Here is a 20372-nt window from a genome sequence, read left to right as displayed (position 1 = left end):
GGACTTTCTTGCTCCTGTCTTGCAGCAAAAGCCTTACCCTGAGTCAGCAGGGGTCTGTGAAAGACATCGATGAATTACAGAGGAATTAAGGGAGCAACTGGTTAGAAAAGAGTAGCAGACATACAAAAAAGTCAACAGGCACCTAAAACGGGCATCATAGGGACTGTGGAGATAAACAGGTAAAGAAAAGAAACAACTGTATGTCCTCAGTGTCAGCAGCGTGGGCCTGAAGTGCCTGGGTCAGGGGATGAGGTTTGGGGTATTTCTAAGACAGCAGATGATGAGTGATCAGCACCAGTCCTGATCCAAACTTCTGGTATTCAGGATTATGGCAACTTGGTAGTATGTTTAGGATCCCTTTTGTTTATATGGCATTTGAACGTACCAATGCCCTGTAGTTGTATTTTTTTTCCTGTTGTGAAGGACTTTAAAGTTCCCTTAGTTACTATGCATGTCTTCTTTCTCCAGACACTCTCCAAACCTTGTCCTTTTAGTTCTTTTTACACACACACACACGCAGAGGATAAAAATGTTTGTATAAGTCTGAACAAGTGTAGATAGCATTTGATATGGGACTTAAAAGTGAGTAAATACAGTGCAACTACATGCTTTGAAAGTACCCATCTAGCTTTTATGGACTTTAGTTTCATTGTATATTTGTATTGAAAATGTGACTCAGGATTTTTTTCTGCATCTGCATCACAATTCAGCACTTGCTATTTGATCTTCCTCAGGTTACTTACTCTTTCGGTGCCATAATTTACCTACGTCATCATGATTGTAACTCTAATAAACGTCTACTTCATAAAACATTATGGGGCTCATTTACAAGTGATATTCATAAGCTGCTCTGAGAAACTTGGTAGATAGATCCCATAAAAATGTAAAGCATAATTACATTTATTGTTTTATTTAAAATATATGTCGCTTACAAACAATGCTGATTCAAAGTGGGGAACTAAGGCAGCCGTCTGTGAGTGTACTCTTGCTACACCTGAGGTCAGCGCTTGCTAAGCGTGATTTCCCGTGGTGGTTTTCCTCCTTGTGTCAGAAGTGGTAAGAGACTCTAACACCTAAGCAAGGTGCAGCGATCACTGCTCTGGGACACATTGTGCAAAGTCAGGAGCAGCGAGACGCACCAAGATGGGGACGTAGGATCCAGAGCTGCTGCCTTTCTCAAGTGACCACAGCTCCCAGGTCCTTCTGCTGGCCAGACCTTGCTTTATGCCATCTTTGGCACCCATTCTGCATTATAGAGAACTGGGGAAATTATTTCCTAGGGGAAATTTTTTTTACTTGGGTTTTAAGGGAAAGCACGTGCGCTTTTCAGAGTTAGCCAGAGATTCAGCTCAGAGAACAGCCACGGCTGAGTCCAAGCTCTCTCTACCTTTGTTGTAGCGGGAGTTTCCAGCAGAGCCCCCTGTGTGTACATTGAATTGCACCAGTTGAAAGATAAATCCATGAGTGGACAGAGTGAAATCTCATTCCAGACTTATCTAATGATTTGCATATTTATCATAACTCAGCTTGTTCTCTAAAGCATTCTTTTATTTTCTTTTTTTTTTAGTGATGTGGTGCATGTACATAAGAAAATACTAACCTTAATGCTGTATGTTCCTACAGATGAGGATGAGGATGATAATATTAAGATAGATACTAACGAGGAGGTTCCCGAATGCTCCGTTACTGGAGGTGGAGATGAGCTTACTAACCTAGAAAATGACTTTGATTCAACGGGTAATTTCAATAATGGCTATTTTGTGTATTTTGCATGACTAACACTCCATCGTCGTGTAAGTACTGATATGCTGCTTCTCTCTGTCGTAGCTTTATTCCTGTGTGCCTTTTCAGGTCTTTTAAACCCTAGTGCTTATTTTTTCTGAGTATTCTGCATTCATGTTTAATTGAGATTTTAAATCTGCAATAAACTCATTATTTCCAACAATGGCAGATTTAAATGTCTTTTGCCGTTTGATGAGGAAGGAGACCCCAGGCCAGATTTGTAAAACAGAGCCACCTGAAATCACCCTACCTGGATTGTCCCAGGAGAGCAATGTAGGCAGGCAAGAGGAGTGAGCAATTGCTTTGGTGAGTAGAGCTGCCACTGTCTGCACCGACATCCTGGTCCACATGCTTAGTGAAGAGGAGCAAACATGTCTCTCTTTCCACGTAGGCTTCGTATCCCTCCAGTTCCTTCCTGAGGACCAGCTCTTGTATTTATACCTTGTTGCTCCAGTGGGGACATGGAGGTATAAATTTCAACAGAATTAGTCCTATTTACTTTACAAGGTTCAAGTAATAGATTTTCAATAACACATTTTAAAAGCATTCATATTCTTGTAGAAATCTTGGCACATGCTGGTCACATAATAATCACAGAATCACAGACTGGTTTGGGTTGGAAGGGGCCTTAAAGACCATCCAGTTCCAACCCCCCTGCCATGGGCAGGGACACCCTCCACTAGACCAGGTTGCTCCAAGCCTCATCCAGCCTGGCCTTGGACACTTCCAGGGATGGGGCATCCACAGCTTCTCTGGGCAACCTGTGCCAGCACCTCACCCCCCTCTCCGTGAAGAACTTCTTCCTGATATCCAATCTAAACCTCCCCACTTTCAATTTAACCCCGTTACCCCTTGTCCTGTCACTACAGGCCCTTGTAAAAAGTCCCCCACAGCCTCCTTGTAGCCCCTTCAGGTGCTGGAAGGTGCTATAAGGTCTCCCCAGAGCCTTCTCTTAATATAATAAATCATAGTAGTGGTATTTCCCCTTTCAAAAATTGTATTTGAGCAAAACCGCAAGTCAGCTTCCTCCCTAGATTGTAAATATGTCAGCATCTTACAAAGGAGATGCTTATTTAAAAAGACATTAGATCTTCAGAGGCGAAGGTCACTGTCCATCAGTAAGGGGCTCCTCTGCTCACAGAGAGTTGCTGAAGGAGTTTGTTTTCTGTACAAAGTCTGCCTATTCTCAGCAGCTCTGGGCATTGCTGACAGCCTCTTTGTAGTACGGTGTGCTTCTCTGCCAGCGCGTTTCTCCTCCCTGCAAGTAAGCTTGAGCCCGGAGAAGTGTGACAAGCACAGGATAGCATCGGGATAAAGGCAGTACAAGAAAAAACTTCTGACAGCAACCTCTGACTTGGTTCTGCCCATGCCAACTGGACCCAAGTTTGTAGCCCATAATATACTAAATCAAAAGACTTCATTTAGTGTTTGCTTTTTGTAAATTAAAGCAATGATGATGTGTATGTAGCACTTTCTAGTCTTTTTTGAATGTGAAAGATTTGAGTCATGTCCTTTCTATTTTTGATTTGAGGATTTCCAAACACGTAAGAAAATATACTTACTGTTTCTACCTTTTGAATTAAGCTGATTTAGAGCAGAGCCGTGTGAAACAATTTTCCAATAGATACTGGTTTATTTTAGGAGAAATAGAAAATCAGTAAATGAATATTCATGTCACATAGCCCCAGTGACTTACCAACATTTATTTCTGTGGGCCTTTTTTCTTGAGAAATACCTTCTCAGAGATATAAAACCACTAGCCAGCACTTCATCTTCACCATGGGAGGACATTCTGGACAAAACCTGGGTCATCATTTTGCAGTTCAATCTGCGCAGTAGCCAGAGGGACAAACCAGTAAGGAAGGGGATGGGCAGTAACAGAGAAAGCAGTCTAATGCTCTGATAGACATCAGTGTACACAGATTTTGGTGGGATTCTGCTCAGTCATACCAGGTTCTAACAAAGGCTGAATCTCCTGGAAGCATCTAAGTGCAAAACAGTAAGGATCGTTTCATGTTTGGGATCCTTATGACCATCTTAATTAATTTGTCCCCTGCTGAATCCTAGTCCCCCCCGTCTCTCTCAGGAAGAGAAACCTTTTTTTTTATTATTTTTACAGCCAGTTGTTGGTTTAAATATTGCATCTGTCTGATTTCTCAGTACTGCTATCATAAGCTGCTGTGAATATATCTGATAAAATGTGAACCTCTTCTATCATAGTTATTACATGGTGTTTATATATAAACCCATGAGAATGCATGTACTTACATGTGAGCCTCAATTAAGGGCACCTTGACTGGGTGTGCCAGAGGAAAGGGAAACTCTCCTGCATCATAACCCACCCCGGACCATTGCTTCTGGAGGCAGGCATCATTTGATTGCCATCATGCCAAAAATACTTTGGCTAAGATGAATCGGAGCACTCCAAACCTTGGAAGGAGCTCTGCGGCAAAACAGTCGTTGCTCCACTTCCCACACCAGCTAGAAGTTACCAGCCCGCAGTGCAAAACTCAGGCTATGCCTATAGAAAAACACAGCAACTGCTATTTACTCTGTTGGACCCAACAACTCTGTTGTTTCTCTGATACGATGCTGCATTTGCTCCATTTCAGGGGTGATTTTTCGGGTGGTGCTGCACATGGAGTACGTCTGGGGGCTTCTATGCTAGCATTATTCTGCCTTCCTACCCAGGGTTAGCTCCGCAGAACTGCGCTGCCTTTTGCTATTAACACCTTTATCCTTACTATGTGTGTATATGTAGGTAACTCTGTGTGTGGCTGTGTTTACAGGTTCATGTAGTCAGTGGTCACATACAGAATGAGCGTTATTGGGAGGTAAAATTCTTGACTATTACTTCTTTGGGCTGTGATCCAAATCGCTCAAACTGATGAAAAAAGATTTGGGGCTCTGGCAGACTTTGAATCTGTCCCTTCAGTGCAGTTACGAAGCCTTTTACGGCTCTCCCGGCTTCGACGTATTCTATAAATCATCATAAAATATTACTAGAAAGCTCTTTTGATACTGAAATTTTAATGTTGAGGAGCTGTGCCAAGGAGCCTTAGGATAAATTAGTAGTTCATAAACTTGAGGGGTTATCAGTACTGAGAATATATGATAAATAGTTACATGTCATCTTAAAATAAATAACTCTCTAAGTGTGTTTTTACACCAAAGTATAGGTACGTACAGGTTGGGAGGAACTTACAGTGAGTGTTGTCTGCTTTCTGTCTTTTTTCATCTACTGTCTTCAAGCACGTCTACTTGTTCAGCTGAGTGCTATATATGTTGTTTTGAGAGAACCCAGCCATCATCTATGTACATTACACAAATGAACACCAATCTGAATTGAAAGACAAAAGAATTTCCTCCTAGTTTTCACTTTTTTAGTTTGATAGCAAAGTGAATAAAATCTACCTTTTAAATTGCCACATTGTTGTAGCGACTCTGCATTTAAATGCATCTCACTCTGTTGTATGTGGTATTTGCATATTTAGCAGAACAAAACAGTAAGTTGGTGGATTTGAAGCTGAAGAAGCTCCTAGAAGCTCAGCCACAGGTGGCAAATTCACTCTCCAGTGCTGCTCAGAAAGCTGTAACTGATAGCTCGGAGCAAGACATTAAGGTAAGTTTTGATTAATGCTTTTGTCTCAGTAGCTGTGTGTCCTGATTTTGTGTTTCTACTTCACGAGGAGGAAAATGATTTCTTATCAAACCCTTCACAGTAAAAAATGCAGAAAATCTGAATGGCAGTGCAGCTGCATAGTTTGCAAGGCACTGGGTTTTTCTTCCCTTTTTTTTGATCTTGATGCTTGTCATTGGCACAACAGCGAGCGATATACGAAGCATTTCTCCGTTCTTACTGCTCAGGTTGTCACTTAAATCAGAAATACAGCATGGGCTCCCTCCTGCTGCTGATACAATCAGCAGCGAGACTCTCCCTGACTTTAACAGGAGCAGGATTGGGCTCTGTGATTTGCTTCTCTCCCAAGCCTGACCCTCTGTTTTTTCTCCCTTAAAATTGAGCTGTGGCACACTTCAAAGGCGTAGATACTTGGTGGCGTGACAAAAAGTGCTTCTGAGAGAAATAGACACAAGTCTGCAGTATATGCGGTCGTTTTGCCTATTCCTAACGTTCACCACTTCAGCATGAAGTGCACACCAAACAATTTTCCATTTATTTTTCTTAATTAGACCCCTTGTGTTCTTTTTTTTTTTTTGGGTTGGGGTTTGTTGGGTTTTTTTTTTAATACTCCCTGTTATGTCATTAATATCCCTATGGCTCTGGGGCACTTCCAGTTGGGTATAACTTTTCACCCACCTGCAGACTGGGGGAAAGCACTGCTGACTGAAAGGATTTCCTTCCCCAGATACAGAGATGCTTTGAAGTCCCAAAACAATGACTTTCATTGCTTTTCCCTTACACTGTCGGTTCCTATAAATTGGTGATGAAAGTGTGTGGCAGCAGCAGAGGACTTTCGGTCTCTATCTTTGAACAAAAGGAAGCCTGGATCAAGTCTGATTTTTGCGTTCAATTTAGCTTTCTGCAGTGGATTTAATGCAAAATGAAGCTGCCCCAAGAATAATACAATGGATTGAAAAGGCTAACTGAATTAGTGGGCTTAGAGGAATACATTTGTAAAGTGGCAGAAGTCCCCAGTCATAAAAAGGTTTCTTAAAATGGGATTTACTGACTAATCACGCTGATATTTTAGCATGTTGCCAGGCCTAAAAAATTAGTCATGTTTGTTTATTTTGGTAAAGACTCTGGTTTGGGCTGCCAGATGATTATGGTACCAATAACAGCAAACAGCCTTTTATTTAACCAGCATCATAACCATTCGATTAGTGCATCTGAAAAGTCATCCAGGGGGTACGAGCTATACTTTTTAAAAATTAATTTGACACATGGCACACGGGCTGCCTCTTAGGGTGATTTGGAATCACCTAACCTGACAAAAACGGTGTTTCTCCTTATAATAAAGCTTCTGTGGAGGAGTTGATTTTTTTTTTTTAAGGTACTCCCTCAAAAGGTGCAACTTAACAGTTTATCTCTGTGTATGCCTTTCTAAAGAAGAGTTGGAAATCAGCATTATAGGGAATATATGGTGTCCATCTGTTCTCATGGAGCTCTCGGCATTGAGGTGGATTTGTTTTTTAATAAAATGCAGTTTACACGTTTCTAAATGAGGCATTCTGTGTTTGTGGAAAAGGATAAACTGTTACCTTCCCTTGGGGATTGTGTATCCCCGGCCTCCTTGAGGCTAGAGAATAGGCCATTGGAGAACTCCCTCATTACCGATTGTCTCAATGCAGAGGAAGGGCAAAGTCTTGGTAGCTTTTGATAACCAGTTTCAGCATTCAGCAGGCTTAGCTATTAGTCATGCATCTTAGCCTTTCCCTATTTACTTTCAAAACACTTAATAAAAATAATAAAAGATTAGGTATAAAATGAAATATTTGTTTGGTACACAGCACCTCGGTATCTGCAGCTTCCACACACTGCGGTGGTTCAGTCTTCTGGGATATTTCGTGTTGATAGAACCATTTGAATTTGTTACCAGTATTAACATAGGAAGCCCTGGAAAAGATAATTGTAGTTTCCTTAGCTGTAAAGGGCTTACTTACAAATCTGGCTTTGGAAAGTTATAGCTGATGAAATGCAGTTCAGTGGGGTAGTATTATAATCCTACCTTTTAGCCTTCATCCAGCATTAGTGGTTTATCTCAATGGGCATAAAATTAGAAACTAGTTCTTCTTGTCATACAAGTCTGTGGGACTACAGAAAACGACAGATTTCTTTACCGGGCAGGGAGACAGACTAAAGGCAACATGCTTTTAAAACGATACAGATCGTGTTCAGGGGTAGAGACGTTGCTACTTGGCAGCAGCATGTGCAGCGCTTGGCAAATCAAAGTTGCAGAGGAGTGATTTTTTTGTTGTTTTGTTTTAAGATCAGAATTGCTGGCTGATACCAGTCACAGTTAATAGGTCCGGCTGTTGAGTAAGTGGAGAATCCTGCAGGAGGGTACCCACAGAGCAAAAAGCCAGTTGTTGCTACCACGCATTAAAAAAACGTATATATATATATATAAAGGAAAAGTTAATCACTCTTCTGCTTTTTTTCCGCAGCCGATACTTTCCTCCGCAGCCTGAGTTGTGAAAGCCTCTTGGCAAAAGCTGACTCCTGTCCCCTGGCCGAAACGTACCTTTCCAATTCGTGTCTTCCCGTTTGTAAACAAAAGAAAGTGTTGTGTGTCTGTTTTTTTCCTAGCAGAATGGAACAGAGGAACATCGTGCTGAGCGATTACAAAAAGCAGCGGAACGGTTTAGAAATCCCGTTGTGTTCAGCAAGGACTCTACTGTCAGAAAAACTCAGCTACAGTCTTTCAGTCAATATGTGGAGAGCAGACCAGGTAGGAGAAAATATAAAACCTGTTTTCCCATCTTATGATTTAATAATATTTAACAATAAATATATGAAAACCTGATAATGTAAGTCCACATTTCAATACATAAATATCAAGCTTTATAATAATTTTACATGTCTTTCCCCTTTTTTCAAGAGATGAAAAGGCAGAGATCAATACAGGAAGATACAAAGAGAGGAAATGAGGAGAAGGCTGCGATAACTGAGACTCAGAGGAAGCCATCAGAAGATGAAGTGCTTAATGTATATTAATTTTTTGTCTGGTTTCATGATTGCTGATAATTCCAAACTGTATGTGGAAATAGTGCCTTTATTTGTTAAAATGAGATGTTAGGTTTTTTTAGATGTCAATCTCCAGTGCATTCAAAGCAGAGTGAGAGGGGTGCACTGTTGAATTAGTCTGCAGTGTGGTGATAATTGTCAGATAAAAAAAAATGAATTTTTCAGAGTTCCACAGCCCCAGCTTCCTTGAGACATTTCCATCAGGGCACTTCCCATAAAGAGATTCCAGTATTGATCTACCGGGAGGATTTTAATTATTACAATAGCAGATACCGCAGAGCTGCAGTTAGAGGGAAGAGTCACATGAGACCTGCTAGAATTTCTCAGCCAACCCATTTTGTTGGCTTGGGTTAATGGGTGTTCAACCTTTCCATTATCCAGATCAGCCGTGAATTACTAGCTGAATGATGTTTGCATTAATATAATATATATGGTAATTTCTTCACTTAATTAACGGGGAGGTTCAGCTCAGTAGGGGTATGGGCTGATCATGTGTAAAATTGATTTGTGAGGGAAATATTTGATAGACCGCAGGGAGAAAGCTGGTTTTGATGGACAGCTGCGGGACAGAAGTAGGAAGAACAAGTTTTAACCTGATTTTTTTTTTTTTTGTCTGAGAACACAACGCAGCCTTTGATGGTGGTTGTTTGTTGCTCTCCACAATTTATCTAAACACACTCGTCGTTTTTGCTGGAGCAATCTCGAGCTGAGTAGTGATTTCGTTCCACTGTCGTATCTACACCAAAACACTGAACTTTTTATGAGGCAGAGTTATTTTTAGCCCAGTTGTACTTTTGCAAAGCTGAAAAGGTTTGGCACAGTAAGTTCACATTATATATGCAGATGATACACGTGAACTCTTGGGATATTTCAGCGTGACACAGCTTTTCTTTTCATCTTCTAATAACAGTTGTTAACAATTATGCATGCTGACATTAGGGAAGTTTTCATACTATTTTCAATTAATTGTAGTTGATCAAAAACAGTATATTGCACATCACCTCAACTCCCCAGACTGATGGGTTTGGGGTTTTTTCTCCCTTCTCGGACTGCTCTTGGGGAGTTTCGTTGTTGCTGTTTTTCTGGCTATATGACAGGTAGAAAAGGGGTTTCCATTAGAGCTGATACTGTTGGTAGGAGAGAAGGACCAACTTAATGGTGTCATAAGGTGCTTAGATTCAGATACCCCAAATTTCAAAGTTCTGTGCTCATCATTGGTCCTGGGAGCTCAGCCACGCTGTTAGCCTTCACTTTAAATATTTCTTTATTTGAAATAATATGCTGGTGTGATTATTATACCTGTTGCCTGAATATGAATCTGAATTGATGGTTTCAGGCACATTTACAGTAAAACAACGGAAAACGTGGTGAAAGTATCTGAGACCCTTGCGCAGCAACAAGTTAGCCTCCAGTAGGGAAACAAGCCTCGGTGGAAAAAAAAAGGGGGAGTGTTCAGCTGTTCCAAAGGACAGTGATTTTAGTTGCATCCTTTACAGAGTGCAGGTGAAACATGGCATAATTTTGCCAGGGCTTTTTTTCCCCTGCCCCCCCAACTTTAAACCATTCTCCAAAGCTCTGGGACAGGTATAGGAGAAGGGAGGAAGACGTGGATAGGGTTATTCTGAAGAAGTAATATTTTATTTCCAGCTTATGTAAACACGTGCTTCAGGAATGACATTTCAGCCCATAATAACTTGGTACCGCCAAACAGTGTGTGAAAGTTGTTGAGCCACACGAGGATAACTTGGAGATATTACATGACTGTTCTTGGGCTCCTAGTGAGACAGCCAAACCCCTTTGGAAATATTTGGAGATTTGTGTGGTCATCTGCAGGGCAATGCTGAAAAGTTCCAGGGTACAAGAGACAAATTTGACTCGTTAGTGTTTCCGCAGTTTGTTTGGTAAGGGTCAGTATGATTTACCAACTTGCCATCCCAGGGCTGCCTCCCTGGCACAGAGGCAGGACAGCTCAAGTTAGACCTTGTGCACCTCAGCGTCTGCCCGGTGCCCGTTTGTCATCACTTCTCAGGACAAGAATCAGTTAGAGTAATTAGGGTATTTTTACAGATAGCTGCGTAGCGGGGCAATTGCCTGCAGTCAGGAAAACCCAGAGAGACGTGATAGCCCCGGCTGGTGAGCCTGAGCAGTTGACCCAGAGGAGCTAAACAAGCCAGGGACCTTGTTTCAGGTTTGATTTTAAACTCATGAGCCCACTTTTTAATTGTCATTGGGGAGTCTCATGTTAGTAGTTCTAGCCCTTAGTGTTAGCCTTTTAAAATAGAATAAGACCTGAATGGAGTACAAATGGCACGTTAAATAGTGCTTTATTTGGATTACTTTTCCTTTCACTATGCTTTGTTATAGCAGCTTTTATGTACTTAGAAATAAATTAGAGGAATTTCAAAAAGCCAGCTGGTTAGTAAAAAACTGCAAAATCAAATATTCCCTGAAGAAGGAGAAAAAAAAAAAAAAGAGTGTTTGAATAAAAAATGACATTTGGCAAAATTGTAAAGTTTATGAAATATAAGTGTTAGCTTTTTGGTAGCAAGCATGATATTTGGTTGTTTAGGTAAGTGCCTTACTAAGTGTTTGTGGAAAGGAAAAATGCAACTTACAAGTGATGTTTTTTCTTCTTGTTTGTTCTCTTTAACAGAAAGGGTTCAAAGACACCAGTCAGTATGTTGTAGGAGAATTGGCAGCACTAGAGAATGAGCAAAAGCAAATTGACACCCGTGCCGCGCTGGTGGAGAAGCGCCTTCGCTATCTCATGGACACAGGTACGGTGCCCAATTACACTGTAAACAGTTTTGGCAAATTGAGCGTTCACAAACTCTTATAGAGTTTTGGAAGTGTGAATCTTTGAAGCCTGAATGTTCAGCAAAACTGCCTTGAAAATAAAAAGGCTGCGATTTGCAGCCACCTCTCTGGGCCCTGGTGATAAGAGTGCCTTCATGGGAAGTGATAACTTGCCCTGATACCGTGTGAGCCAGCACTATTGAACAGTGTGCTCATCCATGCAGAGTTGGAATACACATCTGTGCCTCATTGATATGCCACTGCTTAAAAAAAAAAAAAAAAAGAAAAAGAAAAAAAAGTAAGATCTTCACTGTTCTACTGATTCAGTGGGGAAAAAAAAGATTTGGCCAGCTAAAGCCATGTACTGCATGAAACAGAGCACAGTACTTGGGGGAAGGCTCCATTGACTAGATCACTGAAATTTGAGAATACTATCTCGTTTCTGATGCTCCACAATTATTTTATTTATTTATTTATTTTCAGGAGAGTGGGTTTTAAAAGTCGGTAATACTTGGTGTTGTAGGTGCAGTTGAAAGGATTAAAGTATATGAGCGATTTTTTGTTAAAAGCATGATAGTTTTGACTTCCCTGATGACTGTTAGATTGATATTAAGTGCCAGTGGTCATCAAAGCTGGAGAGGTTTAACTGCATCAGTTGGAAACAAATGGTGCTTTGATATTTCAAAACCAAATCATGTCGTAGGTCCAGAAAGTGTTCTTCCTGTCCCTTGGGGAAAAAAGTTAGTTGGTTCAAATTACTTTGTAGGTAAACTGTCTTTATATTTTATATGTGTATCTGATGTTACATAATTGAAGCCTGTCTTTAATTGAAATAACAGATTTTAAAGTAGATTTGAATCCAGTGTTATATTTTGGCATACAGGTAAATATACTGTAGTTACAGTTCAGTACTCTTGACGTGAGCTTGCCACATGTGTCCAAATATTAGGGTATTTTTTTAAGTGTATTCACTTTCTCATGTGCTCAGGTGATTTGACTTTTTAAAACAGTTTTACAAAAACACGTAACTCGAAAACTATTTCCATCAAGGCTGAATGCTTGTTTAATAGGACTTTTACCTGTTACAGTCTTCTGAGTTACTTTTTCAAACGCATTACGTGACCTTTAGTCATTGAGCTAGAGAAAGTATGTGTATATTATCCTGCCCTTTCTTGTGTACTTATATTTTTAAAACATACGTTCTGCACAGAAGAGCCAGTACGATGTTTCACAAGTCTTACATGAATTCTTAATACCACCTCTAGATACATACGGAGGTATCAGCATAGCATTTGAGGATTTTTAAAACCCAAATGACCAGGTCATTATTTAATGAAGGTAACTTATTCCATTTTAAAAGAGATTTCTTATGGGTTTTTATTTCTTGTATTTGGAAGTATGACAAAAGTTGCTATATTCTTCATGTGGTACACATGCTGAGATGATGTTAAGTATCCTGCATAAAATGGGGAGTTTAGCACACAGCCAGAGTGGCTGATACAGCATAACTGTAGGGGTTTTAACAGGAATACTAATAAATGCCTGTCGCTTCTTCTATTGAGGATAAAGGGACAAGTTGTGCAGCCATAATAAAAAAGTTACTTTTATATTCTTGATCATTTCCTGAGCATTCAGGATTTAACTTAAAACAAATGATTTGACAAGTCCTTGATAAAGATCCTATTTATGTTCTTAGTTTAAAAGCACAATTTAGGAGAAAATGTGAAAAGTAGAGTTTCTTACCTATAGTTATCCTTACAGCCTTGAAAGCAGGGATTCTCAAACTTCTCTACCTATGGTTCTGTAACCATCATTCATGTACCGCCTCCCCTGCCAGTCAGTATCCCATTTGTTGTCAGACAACATCTGTGTGGCAGCAACTGCAATTGCTTATATGGAGAAGTAGTCTTAGGAGGGTTTGGTTTTGGTTTAGTTGGGGGGAGAGGGGAGGAAGGTTTGACAGTCCTTAATGTTCAGATGCTTTTTTCTACTACCATATCACATCTCTTTTTGCTATGCCTTTGAAATGCTGTTATGTCAGCTCTGTTTCTGTGCCCCATGTGCAGTCCCCTTCTTCCGACTCCTCATTTGCCTCACTTTCCTGCAGGCTCCTTCTCTCCCCTCTCTGGTACATACTGCAGTTGCTTCAGAGGATCTGCTGCATCTCATCTCCTTAGTGGCTCTGTATTAGGATGGCACTTCTTCTTCTTCCCTACTTCTCTTCAGGAAATTCCAAATGCAGACAAATAAGCAAGCTCGTGCCTCCGTCTTAGTCCCAGCTTCTTCTGTAAGGGTCTGGGCTGTTTCGCCCAAGTCTTTGAGAGAGAAATCTGGAAACAAAAAAGATTTGCAAGAATTGGGCTTGTTCAGCCTGGAGAAGAGGAGGCTCCGAGGAGACCTCATTGCAGCTTTCCAGTATCTGAAGGGGGCCTACAAGGGTACTGGGAGAGGACTTTTTACAAGAGCCTGTAGTGATAGGACACGGGGTAATGGGTATAAATTGAAAACAGGGAGGTTTAGATTAGATGTCAGGAAGAAATTCTTCACAGAGAGGGTGGGGAGGCACTGGGACAGGTTGCCCAGAGAAGCTGTGGATGCCCCATCCCTGGAAGTGTTCCAGGCCAGGCTGGATGAGGCTTGGAGCAACCTGGTCTAGTGGAAGGTGTCCCTGCCCATGGCAGGGGGGTTGGAACTGGATGGGCTTTAAGGTCCCTTCCAACCCAAACCAGTCTGTGATTCTATGATTCTAAGATGAGTCAACACCACATGACCTGCTAGCTTGCCACAGGTCACCGAGTGGTCTGTAAAGCCAAGTTTGAAGGAAGAAAGTAACCACAGACTGATAGCTAGCAAAGCCCCAAAGGGCTGTTGATGATCTCAGGTTTTTGCAAATGCTCCCCTAGGTGTTCGTACATAGCAGAAAGATGAGAAACATGAAATACTGCCAACTCTCAGAGCTGTGCTTGGAAAATCTTTTGACATTCGTTTTTTCTGAAAATGCAGGCTTTAGGAACCAGGAGGTGATATGGGCAAGCGTAGCTGAAAGATCCTGAAAACACATGAAGGACAAGAACCACAAATGAATTGGTTTTATAATTAACATTCTTTTTTAAGTACATCTCTTCATTTTGTACTGCTCAGGGTTGTAATACTGGAGAGCCTCAGGCACGTAAGAGTCTCTGCTGGCCTTATACCTCGACATCTGAAGCAGGGTGCTGTGTTTGTACAACTGTATGGGGAAGGGCTTACACTGACCTGTCCTAATGAACGTTTGCAGGATGATTGTTACCGTCAGCACAGGAACACGTTTCGTGCTGGGATTTCCAGCTTTGTTTCCACGTGTGCCAAAACCATACAAGATAAACGAAACAACGGGGAGACTCACATCATGGCTCAGTCGTTGCCTTGAAACTGAATTCAGAAATAACGTAGAGTGTGGTCTGCTTATCCCTGTTGTGTCTGCTGGGGACAGGACCATCTTTTCCTTCTCCACTGTGCTTGGCCTTAGCCTTTGGTTTTTTTGACTTTTAATGGGAAAAAAGCTTTTAATGGGAAAAAAGCTCTCTCTCTTCCTTCTCATCTTCCTTCAGCACAAAACTGGGGGTGCTTTTCTTCCAGTGGGGAGACTCTCTGCCACCTGGCAGTTCTTCATCCTCTGTGTGTGACACTCTGTTTTGTTGCTCATCCAGGAGGGACTGTTTCAGGCTGCAGCTTGAGTATCTATTCTGGCTATGGCCATTTGACAGGACAAGATAGTGTCTCCTGTTCCCATGCACTGATGCATTAAACCAGATGGGAATATCCTTACTACAGACCAGTGCTAAGACCAGAAAGATAGAGCAACCACCTCCTGGACAACGCAGGCTTTGGTGAATGGAAGAATTTATAGCTTTCACCAAAAGGGAAGCAGCTGTAAGCATAGACAGGGCGTGTTCTGGGTTAAACTCCAGCTCATGGCACTCTCTGACTTCACCAGACACTCAGCTTACGTCTTAGTGAGTGTTTCTGGCACTTAACGGTTGCCAATAAAAGACTGAAAACGATACCCTAGCTTAACTTGGGCAAGAGCGGCTGTGGGTAGCTGCAAGGAGTGGATCTTGGAGGTTTTCTGCGCCCCACTCCCTTTCTGCCGTGGATGAGGAGGAGAGGAGTCCCTGACATGATGCTCTCTAGTCCAGTCCCTAGGACGCAACCTGGGTTGCGGAGGGATCCCTTCCACTCCTGCCCTTGCATCTTCTCCCCTGCGTTCAAAAAAGTGCATCTGATGGAAAGGGGGCTGCAGGAAAAGAGCCCAGGGCCTCGTCTGCATGTGCGTTGCCGTTTTCTGGCCCTGCAACACAGCATTTTTGGCTGGGGAAGCCGAGTTTCTGGCTCTTGGCCAGAGGGGAGCTGATATTTTCAAAGTTCGTCAGCCAGGCAAAGAGTTTGGAACTGGCTGAAGCTTTGCATTGCCGGTGCCAGCTGCTCATGATTTGACTAGAAACACTTCCCTAAGATGTGTGAAAAAATAAAAGTTATTAAAATTCCCGGCTTGCTGATTTCCATTTGAATCTGAATAGTCACACTTTCATTAATATCCAGTAATTTATGTCACTGGTGGCATAACCTCAGTCCTCGGTCTTTACACTTAAAATGAAAATGTAATCTCACCTTGTTCCAGGGAAATGTAGTTTACTGGTACATTGCAAAACTTGTGAGGGGGGTCGGTGCTTCAGTGCATTGAACCCCGTAGAAGGAGGTGATGGCAGGTTTGCTGACGCTGTCTGGATGGATATACGTAAGAGTTCCCTGTGTAGAAGGGGGTTTGTGCATAGACCATATGAAATACCCCATCCCAGAAAATAGGGCAGGTGCGAGTGTTTAAGAGAAAACATGGCAGAGAGATTCAAGTAAGAGGAATGGGTTGTATGATTGCATATCAAAATCACATAATGTCATTGATTTCCCCTCTTCCTCTGTTATTATGGTTTGACATTAAATGATGACAAGTAGGTTTATCTTGCTTTCTTAGGAGTTGTACTTCCTTTGTTGTGCCTAACCTGTTATAGATAAAATAGTTTTGTCTCTACTTCTGACTCTTTCTCCATCACATATTCTTTTCTCATTGTGTTTCGAGGTGTCCATCATCTTGATATCCAAGTGCCAATCAAAATGCAGAATTAGCAGGCAATACAATTAAAATAAAAAACAAGGAAACCTAATTTACAAATCTGTAATCTAAATTTAGCTCTTATTCGGTCGCCGTTTCTTCACTAATTGTAAAAACAACTATTTGAAACAAAAAGAAATTGCAGCCGTCAGATATTTTGTTATCTGACCACAGGGTGTGAAGTGGTTTTAATTGTTTATCTGATTAACTGCGAGCTCCCAAATTCGTAAATGTGATGTTCCTATTTTCCATGTGACACCCTGTACCTTACCAACGGATGAGCGTGTTTGTGGCAGTGTGTAAGGATTAATGAAATAAAAAGAAAAAAACTCTGCTGCTGCTGATTGACCACTGATGGTAAATGTAATTGAATTAGCAGTGCACTAAAATAAATGTAGACAAAATAAATATAGACAAGAAAATCTGGTGAAAGCTTCTGTAATGTTTTAGATTAATAGGCATACAAAATTCTTCACATTTTTTATTACGTTGTCCCTAGATGAATTCAAAGTAATTGGGGTGGTTAATTTTATTTACACAGAGCCGTTCACAGCGCATTAAATAATAGAGATAATTGAACAAGAATTGTCAAGTGTGTACTGATATCAGACATATTACAGAAGGGAATGTGCATAAAACTTCATTTCTATGCAGCCATTGTTTATGGTAATTAAGTACACAGATTTATCCCTTGGTTGCCTTCCAAGCTTATGGCAACTGCTATTGTTGTGCTCCATTAATATGTAATCAGGAAATAGTTTAATTTTCTAATCTGCAGTTTGAGAATTCACTTTCTAACAACTCTTAATTACTGCATTGCCCTAATGATGCTCATGGTTAGGAAAACTGAACCAATAAACTCTGTGGAAGAAGCCAGAGGGGATTATACTTCCAGAGGTGGTGCTTACTTAATAAACTTGTTATGCCTTCACCAGAGGGAGCTCAGTGTCCTTCAAAAGAAACTAATTTTATATTTCAGAGTTGTACATACCCACTGTGTGAAGAGTTAACGTACAGCGTGTGGCGAGGGTGGCTGCAAATTCGATTCACTAGAGAACCAGATAAGCGATACTATCACCGGTTTTGGTATTTTTCCTACTGTATGCTAATTGTAGAGGTTAGTTGCACAGGAAATAATGCAGGTGGTTTAATCTATTGTTTTAAACTATCCTCATGGATTTATTTTTGTCGAGTTTGTTTTCTTTCGTTAGCCACGTTAGCTGAACAAAGTGTCGTAAAATCTTGCACGGACAGATAAGCTCTATATGTTGACAGCTATCTTATATTTGCTGTTTTCAGGGTGAATCTCAAACAGCAAAGGGTTTTATTAATCATTTCCATTCTCCACTGACCCATCGTTCACCTTGATTGTGCTTTCCATCCTGCTGCTTTCGTGCAACTCTAATGACAACACTGCCGTTACGTTGGGTTTGTGGGGCTGCTCTAAGATGAGAATCAAGCCTCTGAGATCTTGCAGTATGTCCGTGCAGACCCTGCTCAGGAGCATCTGGTCCTCTAACTGAGAAGATCCGAAAAAGGAGAGTTAAAGTCTGCTGAGATTTACCATCGCTCTAGTATCTGATACACGTCGGTGATTCCCTGTAGTGCAGGTGGTCCTGTGGGGTGGATCTTGACAAGCACTGCTTTTTTAATGGCAATTACTGTGACTTGAGAGTCTTCTATACGTGTTTTTCTTCTGGGTTTGGGGTGTTGTGGGTTTTTTTCTGACTCGAACCCAATTTCAACACCACAGGTCCTCAGAATGGGGCAGGATTGCCATCTCCCAGCCACTATTTCACCTTTCCTTTTGGAGTGCATAAGCTTTCCTTGTCTGTAGGACTAATTACACAGTGAAACAATCAAGAAACATTAGAAACCCTGTAAACACATATGTTGTGTCACTGCAAATTAACTGTTACCAATCGAAAAGGCAGCATACGCTTTGTTGCCACATGTGAAAGGAAAGTCACATGTATTAATTAGTTAGTGTTTTACATGGCTTTGAAGATACAAAGGACTGAGTTTTGTAAGAGGGAAACATTTGAATTTATTAATAGAAAAGGAAAAAGATTGAGCTAAAATAGTACAGGCACAAAAAAGAGGGTTTAAATAGTGGATTTAGTCTCTTGTAACAGAACGAAGTTTTCCCTTCTCGTACTGAATCTCATCCTGGGATGAATTTGTATTCAGTCTTTTTACCCCATAGTATTTCGTGCCGTCCTTTAACATTCTCCAGCGTCAGGGCACTAAAACTTTCGTCCCGAGAAAAGTGCTTTTCCTTTTAGAGATATAAAATAATATGGGCATGTGCAAAATGTATTAAAGGGGTAACATTTCTGTGTTACACCCATCAGTGTATGGACATACGCGATACGTCATTTTAATAGCGGTCCACGGCACAAATACAACGGCATGTTACAGTCCTCGGGTATGTATTTATTAAACCATGCAAGTTGTCTGACGTCAGATAATGAAAAATAACACAGATTTCTGCTTGCCTGGCTGTATACTGTTTGAAGCATAGAATGGGCTGTTTCTTTATATTGGAGCGCGCGTACGAAAGAGGGGAGACAAAAGGCGTTGGACCATTAGGTGGCTGTGAGCTTGGGCCGACAGTGTCAGGAGCGCAGCTTCCCCCTATCTCCCTCCTTATCTTCAGCGTAGTCAACAGCTGTGGTGTGCCTGTGCCTTACAGCTATATTATCCAGAAGCCAGGTCTAGAATATGTTTTTTTTTCTTGGGCGGCAGCCCAAGAATCTGGCTGGTTCTTTGGACAGCTTCAGGGCTGGCTGACTGACACCATTGTTAACCATGCTCGTGGCTGTGAAACTGGTTTTTGGAACCATCTCAGGGTCAAGTTGCCAGTAAACTGTCTAGGTTGCTTTGTGTTTCAAGATGCCTTTTTTTTTTTCTTTCTCTCACCTATTTGAATGAGGAAGAATGCGCTCGCTGTCAGGTTAAGAGAATAAGTCTCTGTGCCTATTGCTTGTGATTATGATGCATAAGGGTGACTTGTTTTGGATATTCCTGTGTCTACCGTATTGCCTCAAAGGATAGGTCATCGACTGATTAGTAACCTCTTTGCATAATTTCTCCCTGTGAACTCATTCAAGAGTGAATTTTCTACCTATGCTGTTGCATTAAAATCTGCATGGAAAGACAAAAAGAACTCCTACCAGAACAAGCTGTTATGCCCAGAGATAAAGCATACATTCATCAGACTGAAAATGGAAGCAAATAGATAAATATGTATGTACCGCCAGGATTTTTTTTCCTGCCCTAGACAAAAACAAAGGCGCAGGTGAGATGCTCTGCTTCCTGGGGTTACTGCGTCACAGCCCAGGCTTTCTCAGGCCACTCATTCACAACCGTACTCGCAGAAAGGGCTTTTAGTTTTTAACCTGGGAGATGCCTTCGTCTGTTAGCTTTCCAGCAAGGCGAAGTAGGAAATACAGAAGTGGCATTGAAGAATGTTGGAACAAAGCGCATGCATTCAGAAAAATACATTTTTAATTACTTGAGGGAAGACGCAGAAACGCTGCTGTAACCTGGGCTGGTAATGCGTGCATAAAGGGCCAAATCCGGACAGGGCAGAATCTGAGGTAGCTTGCTGGAAATAAATGAAATAATGTCTGGTTTAGAGCAGTGGGAGTTGTAATCTTACACTCCCCGTTTTCATTCATAACCACGGCTTCCAAGCTGAAGCGCGTGGGGACACTGTCAGGCGGAGGGCTTTTGTGCTCAGTGGTAAGGAGTGGGCTGAGAGCAGACCTCCAGCGTCAGCTCTTTTGCAGTTGCTGTAGGTTGCCTTCTAATAAATCCAGCGAAACTGTACAGGCAGCTTTCTCTTAGGGAAGGGGCATCCTAAAACAGACCTCTGTGGCTCTACAGTACACACCTCCGTCAGGTTAGTGGTAGTAAATATTCAAAAGTAGT

At 41.4% G+C, this 20372-nt stretch overlaps 1 protein-coding gene across 1 annotated transcript in view; it reads left to right on the top strand.

The window, feature by feature from the left end:
- Positions 1–20372, top strand: part of EHBP1 (EH domain binding protein 1) — a gene marked incomplete at its 3' end in the record, with an annotated part of 75531 nt that overhangs the window by 34457 nt on the left and 20702 nt on the right. The window contains exons 7-11 of the mRNA XM_010154270.1: positions 1624–1737; positions 5280–5404; positions 8057–8195; positions 8346–8452; positions 11145–11268. Coding sequence (XP_010152572.1) covers positions 1624–1737; positions 5280–5404; positions 8057–8195; positions 8346–8452; positions 11145–11268 — 609 coding nt within the window. The remainder of the gene's footprint in view (positions 1–1623; positions 1738–5279; positions 5405–8056; positions 8196–8345; positions 8453–11144; positions 11269–20372) is intronic.

The sequence above is a fragment of the Eurypyga helias genome, unplaced genomic scaffold (genome assembly GCF_000690775.1).
Source record: "Eurypyga helias isolate BGI_N326 unplaced genomic scaffold, ASM69077v1 scaffold216, whole genome shotgun sequence".
Classification (NCBI taxonomy): Eukaryota; Metazoa; Chordata; class Aves; order Eurypygiformes; family Eurypygidae; genus Eurypyga; species Eurypyga helias.
This window is presented reverse-complemented; position numbering and strand designations above follow the sequence as displayed.